This window comes from Asparagus officinalis, chromosome 5 (genome assembly GCF_001876935.1).
Source record: "Asparagus officinalis chromosome 5, Aspof.V1, whole genome shotgun sequence".
NCBI classification, from domain to species: domain Eukaryota; kingdom Viridiplantae; phylum Streptophyta; class Magnoliopsida; order Asparagales; family Asparagaceae; genus Asparagus; species Asparagus officinalis.
Genome location: NC_033798.1, coordinates 12,094,371 through 12,105,725, shown reverse-complemented (window position 1 = coordinate 12,105,725; position 11,355 = coordinate 12,094,371). Strand labels below are relative to the sequence as shown.

The window sequence follows — 11,355 nt, the reverse complement described above, 5'->3', positions numbered from 1 at the left end:
ACCAACAAAAAGTTGTATGTTGAAGCACTTAAGTTTTATGTCTGATACCAAAACCAAAAGAGGAAATTTGTACTTTAATGCTGGAACAAAATCCAAAATAAATCATAAATCTCATACAAGCATTCATTTACACATGCAAGCGAACATAAAGAAAAAGCTAAAATAACCAACATTGTTTTGTCTGAAATTAACACAGATAAAAAAAATCCTCTGATAGAAGAAATCACAGGGTCAACAACAAACTTAAAGTGGATTCAAGAGCAATATAGACCAGGCTGCATCATGCATTTTCAGAAACCCCAGAAATATTGTAGGCGAGCGGGGGTGCGACCCACGCAGGCGAGTTCGGAGGGATGGGCCAGCAACAGCCTGTCGCTAGCTGGCCCTAGGGTTTTCCTATAAAAGGGAAACCCAGAGCTCCTCCCCTCGATGGCTACTCCCCATTTTTTGGCGGCGGACTAAAAAACGCAGCGGCGTTTTTTCTTCTTCTCCTCTCGTGATTTTTCCCAGCTCTCAGATTGTTGAGGGGAATTTATTATGGGAGAATATTCTCTATTTAAGAGATAATTAAATAGGGGTATTTGAGAGAGAGAGAGATTAATACTATAGTTATAGTATTAATTTGTATTTATTGAGAGATCTCAAGTTTGAGATCTGCTCTTGCTTTGTAATTTCTTGTTAGTTAATAAGAAATTTCCTGTATGGCTCCCGAGGACGTAGGCAATTGCCGAACTTCGTTAAATCTTGGTGTATCTTCTCTATACTGCGTTTCTGCTGTTTTAGGGGTTTCGGCGTAAAATACCCAACTGTCTGCTCCAGTCCTAACGATAGATTCAAGTTTGTTTAACATCAAAGAGGAGCTTAGATTTTATAAATCATGCATCTACTACCTATGAAGCACGGACAAGCATAACATGAAGCCGTGTCGTGTCGTGTCCGTGTCGGACACACGTGTCCTATGTATTTTTTAGGATTTGCCTCGTGTCAACGTGTCGGATGGCCGTGTCGGATCCGTGTCCGTGCTACATAGTCTACTACCAGTATCAGCCTTCCACTGCTAACTTCTTAATAATGGTATGCATTACAAAAACCTGAAGTAACTATATGCTACGTGACCACCTACCATATCAAGATAAGATGAAAGTATGAAAGATTTGGGGGGTAGTTCCTTGTATGTATTTCCTCTGTGAAAAGTTAATAACATATGTTAACAGCAAAAAGCTTCAAAGTACCTTCTTTAGCAATAATTGCTTGCTCTATTGACTGAATTACATCCTGGAGGAGTGGTATCCCCATGCGATAGTTAACCGAGTTACCATAACCATTTAACAGAAAACCCTCCAAATCATCTGTCCATTCAAGTAAAGAAACCTAGCCAAGGTAAAGAAACTTAAGGAAATAATAAATTTATAAAAAAAATCCTAATGGGAGTAAGTCACAGTGTAATATAAATGGTTAAAGAGACGAACTACTCCAGTTGCATAACATAAAAATTTGTATACCTCCGTAGCGTTGAAAAGGCCACAAGCTTGATTGGTGATATCCAACAAAGATGCTTCCTAAAATATGAAAAGATCAATCAATCAATCAGGTGAAACAAAGAAGAATATGTTTATCATAAAGCTGGAGATAGCAGAACTCCTATAGTTCAACGATTTCTTATACCTGTTTGCAGAGAAACCATAAAGAAGCAACATCCTGCTTAGTGAAACCTAGCTGGTAGCGTCTACCGACCTCAGCAGCAATGATACGCAGAATGGGTTCCTTAATCTTATCAACAGCTGGCTCCTGGTTTTCTTTATATCTCTGTGGCATGAAATAGATCATCTTAGTTCCTAGCCGCACACAACCTATAAATATATGGTCAAAGGCTTGGAAACGTTTTGTGTCACAACCGTAAGTGGCAATTCAATTAATAGAACTAAAGTTGAAAATTGACTGGCACATTCTGCATGTCTATGGCATGTTATTCAAGGACTCGTTTACTTTTCATGTAAAGCAGCCTCTTCGTAAACATAAACAGCAAGTTTTGACCCACTTATTTGATTTTTATCTGCACATACATGAAAAAGCCCAACAATTCTTTTTAAAAGTGAAACGAACAAGAATAATATATATAAACAGTATTTTCATCACTATAAAAATAATGTAGGTTATCATTTAACATAAACACCATGCCTTTATTACATTGAATCTATACATATGTAGAAACTATGTCAGAATTACAGCATTTCTAGCACTTTTTATTGAGAGACATTAGTGATCTAGAAGACAGATAATCAAGTTTTAGTAGTTGGTTCTGACCATTACTCTTCCCAATTGTCCCACTAAGAAATTGTGTTAGCATCCACTTCATGTATTGTAATAATTGAAAGCACAAGTTGTCATATGCCCAGTAAGCTTCACGTTAGCTTCAAGATCTTCCTGTATTCCTGTGAATCTATTTAACTGATGTAGACTGAGAGGCATCAATAATCACATAGAGTAATACCCTTCCAATTATTTTGTCATTTGATTCATGTGTAATTCGAACATCTAGACCCTCCAACTCAAAGTGATAAGACAACTTTACTGACAAAAAAATAACTCTCCAGTTGAGTAAATAATATAAGATATTACTGGAAAAACAAAAGCACATGTATGTAAAGCATTATTAACCAAATAATGATAGCGTTTGGAATAAATTAATCATTATATAAAAAAAATTCCTTACTTTATAAGTCTGACAAGAATCATAGAACCGTAAGCACATATCACTTGCACGACTCTCACTTATAACAGAGAAGGCACGATGCCCGCCTGGTCCAAGGTTTCCTTTCCCAGCAAATAGTCCAATGCCAAATGCAACAGCACTAGCTGATGCTCGAGGAACCTGCATCACACAGCACAAAAAAAAGAACATTTGGACGTTATAACCACCACCAACAATGTACTGTGGGAAAAGTAGAATGCTATGTGATTCTCTGATACTCCTAAAAAAAATAAGATGCTTTGGTAAACTCTTAATATTTGGCGTAAATTGTATTTATCCTGCCTGAGGTCTCCGCTAATACTTCTAAAAACTGAGATACTTTGGTGTGCTCTTAATATTTGGTGTAATTGTATTTATCCCGCCCTAGGTTTATCTTGATAACATATATTCTCCCCTGATAGTTATTTTTCGACACTATGCCTCCCTCTCCTCTACCCAAGGTTAGATGAGAACAAATATGTTAACAAAGTAACATGAAGAAGACAGACAAGTTGTATGATGGTTGTGACTCAGACATCTATATCCTAAATGCAATTTTGTGTCTGAAAATCTACTGGCAAGAGAGGTTCTGTATATTTGAACTTTGAATGAAAATGAAACCATATATGCCAACCTTTAAACCAGCAACTATGCAGTAACACTAACAGATTCCAAGCCAAACAGATGTATGAGATAACTAATTGAAATTACAGATTGACGACTGAAATTTTCTGATCTAGGACTTGCCAAAATATTACTAGAAGAAATTGATGAGTAAGATAACTTACCTGTGTTGCCCTAATTGAGAAGACATCTGGGTGATACTCCTCATCAAACAATGCTGCAAACTTTTCCTTTATTCTTTTTCCTAGAAGATACAGCTCCTCTTCCCCTTTGTTAATTAGCTCTCCCCCTTTCTGTTTTCCTTCCCAAGGGGATCTCCATCCCCATAGCCATGCTGGTGTATTCAAAGAGGAGCTGTTCTGGCCTGCCTCATCTTTTGCATCATTCAAAAGAACATCCAAACGAGCTGCCAACCTATCCAACTCTTTAATACGTTTTGTTGTAGGCGAACGGGTCCCATGTCTCGCCTATGAAAACACAGAACAATCAGAACCTTGACAGGTTGGTTAAATCTGATGGCATTCAAAATCAGCATTATCATGTTCATTTTATTTTAGCACGCATATAACAGAATTATTATATGAAATGGTGGAAAGTTCTTCAGTTATAACTAGATAGATATGAGAATAAAATGAAGCCAAACTTGATTATCTATTTTATCAACAATAGATTTTGTAAAAGAAAGAGGGAAAAATAACATACAGGATACAAAAATAGCTCAAGGAAAGTAATGCGAGTAATGATCATTAAATAACTCATGTAACCATGTATATCACTTGATTACGAGTAGTGCCTGGAGATGCTTATAAGTAAAAGGTATTAAAATAAAGGTCCTGCTAACAGGTTTAGTAGTGGAAATACTTCTGAAATTCCTCACCATGAATAAACACTAACAAGGGAGCTCTTCACTTTCCGACACTTCTAGGATGAGATTAGTCGAAGGAAGACTTTACTGTGTTTGCCTGAAACTGCTCTTCACTTTCCGACACTTCTAGGATGAGATTAGTCGAAGGAAGACTTTACTGTGTTTGCCTGAAACTTAAAACTTAGACTTAAACAATGGTCAACATCTCATCAATTAGACATGGGTTCATTCTCATGATCCTTCATAAGAACTTTCTTATTCCATCTCAATGCTAACGTCTTTTTTTATTTAGTAATTAGAAGCATACACTGAGTGCATTACCTTAGTTGTTCCATTAACATGATACAACTTCCTGAGGTGTATGTGATCTCTAATATATTTACTGCAAGAGAGAGTGCAAAAGAATTTTAGTCACTCCAAGGATGTGTGTGAGTGTGCACTATATAGACACATGAGTATGTTTATACATGTTTCTGCATATATAAGCATAAGCAGAAATAAAGATCCACAGGTAAATCTACAAGAACAAGTAAATAAGTGTGAAGCATTTCCTGTCCTAAAAAATCTTACATCAATAAATGAGAATAATATAACCATGCTCTATAACTATACACACAACGCCTCATTGACTCAGCCTAATAAATCATGTTTGGCCAATCTTTTTCTTGCTTTGACAACTGTTAAAGCAAACCAAACCTGCATGAAAAAAATTGTGGGAAATTAAAAGATATATTTACTAGTGCTAGTGGACTTGTGTATGCATAAAGTATATGTAGCAAAGCGAAATGGGTGTAGACGCGTGCAGGTGTGTAATGGTTCATTGTATTCGCATAAGGGAAGCAACATCTCACCGGCGATAAAAACAAGTATGCGCAAACAAAATCGTAAGATGAAATATTAATAAGAAACTACCAGAAGATTTAGGTGGATTGCGCTGCATCCATCAGGAATAACAGAAGGCACAAAAGAATCAGTATTAGAATCCTGTGCTACACCATATCTGCAGTGGAGTTGAATGTATAACACACCATTAGGAGGGGAAGAAAAAAAGGAGAGAAGAGTGATCTGACTCTATTTGTAGGAATGTAACTCACTGGAAGGACAAGCAGCTAAGTGCACTTCACACTACACAAATGCATAAGTTGTTCAAATTTTTATTTAAGGAGTAGATACCCATGAACAAGAAAGTATAACCTTTCCTCCTTTAATAAGGTAGCTTAATAAAAAATAAATAAATAGTTCATACAGTAGGAGAAATTTCTGCCTGCTCAGAGGACCTTTGCCCATTGCCTTAAGAAAAAATCCTTTAACTACTGACTATTGCACCATTCATCTCACAACATACCATCCATCCGACGAAAAGAAAACACAAAAGGAAAAATGAATTAAGAAAAAGCTTTTGGGTTCTACTAAGACATGATAACTACTTCATTTATGATGTTAAATTGCAAAAATTGGTGACGCAGGGTGAAGCTATGCCATGGTCTCCTCAGAAGGCCATGGAAGTTGCTACTAGACTATTGAGTTTACCAGTCAATGCAAAGAGAAAAAGAATTCGATACTCCAAGAGTTCTATACTCCTCAACTCCAAGTATGAATCAGCGTTAAATAGTTTCATTAGAGAAAACCCACATCTTACCCAAAGTCAATTTGGATGCTTGGTGAATAAAGATAAATTTCAATCACTCATTTTTGGATAGCTTAGGTAGAGTGGAGTTATCTAAAGGACCCTTCCACAACAACTAAAAACCTCCGTAGTTGTAGCAAGGGTTGAGGGAACATTCTAATTTGTACCCACAAGTTGATCGCCCTTTTCGGGCCAAAACCTGGCATATTTTGCATCGTGGTACCTTTTCTTTTCCATAAATATCTGAAGTTGTGGTGAAAAGTTGAGGGTTATAACTTAATATTCCAACAAAGCCCAAGCCCTCCTTATTCTGTGCCAATAACTTGATAACACTACATTTCAGCTCCAATGGTTGAACTGCCATTTCCGAACAAATTACACATGCTTCTGAGTTTAGGGTAGAATTAGCTCGTGACACCAAAATCATCCTTATTCTGACAAAAAAATTTAATGACGCCAATCTACAATGCACTTAAATTCTATGTATATTTGCTCCTCCAGAAGATCAAAAGCTCGGTTTCAAGCAGGCAATTGTCGCTCACTAACCATCAAAACAACCTCGAAATACCCAATTAGGGCACGAGAAAAGATCAGCTCGTTATATAATTCGTCTCAAATCGGTAAAAATGCATACAATTGGTCATCGCGTCTGAAAAAATTGAAACCCTAACGAAAATCAACCGAAAGAGAGAGAGAGAACCTGGTGACGGTGGCGAGATGTTGGCGGACGTCGAATTTCTCATCGGCGGCAGATCGCGAGAGGATCAAAGATGTAAAGAGAGAAGCGAGAAGGAGAGAGATCCCCATTTCTTGAAACTACGAGGGAAAGAAAATTGGAACTGATGTTTTAATGGATGACGGGTTGTTTGAGCCCCCGCGTCTTTTGGAGTAACGTATTGTATTGTGTGAATATTAAAAAAGAAATGCCAACTGCTAGCATTTTGCACGAGGAATATTTAGATAATATTCCATAATCCCATATTAGCTCCTCGTATCTATGAAGTTACTCATAGTCCCTTAAACATTGTGGTTATCACAATTTAGTCCCTGTTGACCAAAATTTAATCGGCTTTGTTTAAGGGTTATTTGCAATTTACTTTAAAGTTTACACCTTTTTAAGTTTTGATAACTCAGTTATTTTTTTTAACACCTTAATGCCCCAACATTTACACTTTTCTTGACTTCGACTCCCTAAGATTGTTTGACACTTTGGTGCCCTAAAGTTCACACTTTTTTTATGTTCATATCTCAAAGGTTCCACATCTTTTTAACTTTGATACCTTAAAGTTTATATACTTTTTTAACTTTGACGTCGTAATGCGTTGGATATCAAAGTGTCAAAAAATTAAACCTAAGGGCATTAATGGAGGAGAAAGTTGTGGACGGGGCGCCATGAGAAGGGGAAGTTGTTGCAAAGCCGAAGGAAGAGCTCGTGGGTTGGGGTGAAGTTGAGTTTCTGAAGGTGAGTTTGGAGTTTGGGAAGTGGGGAGGTTTGTTGTTGGTAGAGGACTGTGGAGAGGCGGAGAAGGAAGTCAGGGTCGAGTAGGGAAGTGGAGAAAGAGCGAGAGGAGAAGTGGGGTTTAGGGAGCGGCATTTTTTCAGGTTTTAGAGGGAGGTGTAGGTTTAAAAATTCGAGGGTTTTAAGGACGTGTGCTCAAATTCTCAATCTCATTCTTTAGACCATCAGCAGCAGGAGGGCAAATATTGCTCTCCACCTCAGCTTTTGTCCCCACCAATTAAATATTTAGCACCCTCTTTTATTTCAGCTCCACAGCAGGAAGGCAAATATGTACTTTTTTACTTTATCTATACCCCACCATATTTTCTCTTTCATCCACATCACTATATCATATACCCACCGTATTTATTTATTTTGTATTCATATTTATTTATTTAACATATGTTTTATAAAAAATATATATATTTAAAAATGGCATTAATTTTGCAATTAATAATATATAATTTTTTTAAATGACATTAATTTAAATTAAAATTACTTAAAAAAACAACACAACACACGATATTATTATTCATCAAACCAACTCAACACACATAAATTATTGAAACGTACCACAAAAAAACACACTAAACATTAGAAAATTAGGAAAAACTTTGAGTCTAATCGAGGGTCGTTCCAAATTTCTGCCAAATGTGCTCAACGAGATCCCTCTTCAACTGAATATGTTGGGCCCTATCACGAAGTTCGCCCCTGGTGTGAATGTCTGATTCGGATCGGCCTTGAACATGCACTTCAAACTCGGGTAACACTTGCGTTTGAGCATTGAAAGAAGAGCTAGAGGCACCATTGTTAGGCTGTTCGAAGTCCAGATTCTCCCAGTTCCGTGAATACGTTTCCCGTTCATCCTCTACTATCATATTATGTAAAATAATGCACGCCCTCATTATTTTACCCAAGACTTCAAGATCCCACATTCTAGCTGGTTGACGAATAATAGCGAAACGTGCTTGGAGAACCCCAAATGCACGTTCCACGTCTTTCCTGCATGATTCTTGTTGTTTGGCAAACAATTGTGCTTTGTTCCCTTGGGGCATTTGAATTGACTGGACGAAGACAGGCCATTTGGGATAGATTCCATCAGCAAGATAGTATGCAAGATTGTATTCCCGGCCATTCACTATGTAGTTCACCCGCGGAGCTTCACCGAACACAATATCGTCAAATACCGGTGACCTATCTAGTACATTTATGTCATTTAACGTACCAGGTAAACCAAAGAAAGCATGCCATATCCACAAATCATATGACGCAACTGCTTCAAGGATAACAGTAGCGGTGCCCTTGTGTCCACTAGTAAATTGCCATTGCCAAGCCTTAGGACAATTCTTCCACTGCCAATGCATGCAATCGATACTTCCAATCATACCAGGGAAACCACGCTCCTGATCAACTTTGAGTAACCTCTGCAAGTCTTCCACATTTGGTCGTCTCAAGTATTCATCTTCAAACAAGGCAATTACTCCGTCACAAAAATTTCTAGTACACTCAAGTGCAGTTGTTTCCCCTATCTTGACGTACTCATCACAAGCATCTGCTGCAACTCCATATGCGAGCATGCGTATGGCAGCTGTACACTTCTGGATAGGCGTCAAACCAAGCTTTCCTGCATTATTGCGCCTTTGTGTGAAGTAGTTGTCGTAGTTTGACAAAGAGTCTACAATTCGTAGAAACAAAGGCCTTTTCATTCGATACCTTCGTCGGAACTGCATATCAGTGTATGTGCAGGACTCATCAAAGTAGTCTGCCATGAGCCTCTGATGAGCAGCTTCATGATTCCTATATATGGAGTTTCTCTTACGCGGTTGCTCGTTTCTACTTTGCAACTCTTCAAGAAGTTTTTTCTGCCTTTCGAGTATGGCTTTTTGCATCTCGAACTGTTGTCGAAAGTACTCTTCGAAATTGAAGTCATTTGGGGGTAGATCCATTGGTGGATAAGTGTTGATAATGAGTGGTTTTCATATGATGTGTGGTTTCCTATTTATAATGAATGACCTCCGGATTCAATCATTTTATTTAACAATATTGAATGTAAAGATTGGGTATCCAATAATGTAAATTCACATGTTGATGTCGGAAGTTAGTGGGTAGTGGATGGACAAGTCACATTCAATGTCAGAAGTTAGTGGGTGGAATAGTCACGTTCAATTTTTGTAGTATAGTGGATGGACAAGTCACATTCAATGTCAGAAGTTAGTGGGTGGAATAGTCACGTTCAATTTTTGTAGTATAGTGGATGGACAAGTCACATTCAATGTCAGAAGTTAGTGGGTGGAATAGTCACGTTCAATTTTTGTAGTATAGTGGATGGACAAGTCACATTCAATGTCAGAAGTTAGTGGGTGGAATAGTCACGTTCAATTTCAGAAGCATGAAACACACATTACAATAATTGAAACAATAGTGCAACACAGATTATGCAAATTTTTCTTCAAACAACTCCTTCTTCAACATCCTATATGCATATTCATCTTCATCATCCCGATCTTCTTTGTTCTTCAAGATCATCCACATTTTCATCTTCTCAATACGTGCAACTTCCTTCTGACCTGCAGCAAACTCCAGCATGGCGGAAACAGTATTAGCCATGTTCTGTTCAATGTTGTCATTCTTAGAGGTTAATTTCGACAACTCCTCTTCAATGGAGAATTTTGCTTTTCTAGAAGTGGATGCTTTACTTGAGGAAGCTTTAGATTTCTTCTTCGATGCATCTCTCCCCTCTGGACGTACAAGTGAGGGGAAAGGAGATTCAACGTCCTCACCACTACTTTTTCTTTTAGATCCACTACTGCCAGATTCATTTGCTCCTGTCATATATTTTGGTTGATGACGAACTAGCTTCCACTCATCCAACAACGTAAACCTCGCATTTTCATTCTCTTGGTACAACTCTACAGCCTTGGATATGTAATTCTCATCGGACCAACCGCTTCGCCTCTCCTTGCATGCACCACGATAACAACCAACAAAGCTGCTTATCTTTTTATTCAAATGTCGAAAATGAGCAGAACACCGCCCTGAAGTCCTCTGTTTCCCACTTTGTGTGCGCTCGTTCACATAGTCTGTAATTTTACCCCAGAAAGTATCGCCCTTTTGATTTATCCCCAATTCACTGTCATTGCTAACATGAAAATAAGCCGTTAGTAAGATTTTGTTCTCCTCGGTGCTCCAAGTATCGTAACTTGTTCTCTTGGCTGATTGTTGAGTTGGTGGTAGAAAACTATGGGGAGTATCCCCTCCAGCAGTTTCCAACGAAATCTGGGTGGAAAATTCTGGAATATCAGTCGATCCGCTACTGAAACGGGGTGTGTTTGGATCAATAGTCGGATCTGTGCTTGGATCATTCATGTGGCCTGGAACATAGCTATTTCCAGTGACTGGTGGATAGCCATATGGCATATAAGGATGGTTGTATGGGTATTGCATGCCAAAATTTTGTGGCATCATATACGGCATTGGAAAATTGGGGTGCAGCCCCATATTCTGAGTACTTTCCGGGCGTTGCATATTTGGATTTTGAGGTTGCATATTCGAATTCTGGGGTTGGTTGGGAAAGTTGTAGTTCATGGAAAAATTAAAATTTTGTGAAGGATCCATGAAGAAGGATGAAGATTCTAAAAAATAATGAAAATAGGGTGTAAAAACTCGAATTTTTTTTGTTGTCCAAATGACACAAACTTAAGCTCTATTTATAGAGCTCGAAAAATGAAAAATATTGATATAAAAATTAAATATCAATTTCAGTCAATTATGGGCCAAAATAATAAATTAAATAATATTTATTTTAGTACACTGGTGGACCGTGCTTTTCTTTTACTTTTTTTTTTATTTCTAGTACACTGGTGAGACCGTGCTGTGCTTTTAATTATTTTTTTTGATTTCTAGTACACTGGTGGGACCCACACATTTAGATTTGCCCATGAGCAATTTTTGCTCTCCAAAACTTTCTCTCTCCGGTTGCTTTCCATTTGCTTCCCTGCTGTACAAAATAT

General features: G+C 37.8%; 3 protein-coding genes across 3 annotated transcripts in view; all 3 read right to left on the bottom strand.

The window, feature by feature from the left end:
* The window catches only part of LOC109842875 (multiple inositol polyphosphate phosphatase 1-like), a 76,429-nt gene extending 69,673 nt beyond the window's left edge, over positions 1-6,756 (bottom strand). Inside the window, exons 1-7 of the mRNA XM_020411782.1 lie at positions 6,548-6,756; positions 5,133-5,220; positions 3,520-3,822; positions 2,714-2,872; positions 1,666-1,806; positions 1,503-1,559; positions 1,233-1,371 (exon numbers count right to left, since the gene is read on the bottom strand). Coding sequence (XP_020267371.1) covers positions 1,233-1,371; positions 1,503-1,559; positions 1,666-1,806; positions 2,714-2,872; positions 3,520-3,822; positions 5,133-5,220; positions 6,548-6,654 — 994 coding nt within the window. The 5' untranslated portion in view covers positions 6,655-6,756. The remainder of the gene's footprint in view (positions 1-1,232; positions 1,372-1,502; positions 1,560-1,665; positions 1,807-2,713; positions 2,873-3,519; positions 3,823-5,132; positions 5,221-6,547) is intronic.
* Positions 7,966-9,291, bottom strand: LOC109841527. Its single transcript, XM_020410490.1, has one exon. It carries the CDS (start codon positions 9,289-9,291, stop codon positions 7,966-7,968), a length of 1,326 nt encoding a protein of 441 aa, XP_020266079.1.
* On the bottom strand, positions 9,779-10,843 carry LOC109841525. The gene has a single exon (XM_020410489.1). The coding sequence runs from the start codon at positions 10,841-10,843 to the stop codon at positions 9,779-9,781; it is 1,065 nt and encodes a 354-aa protein (XP_020266078.1).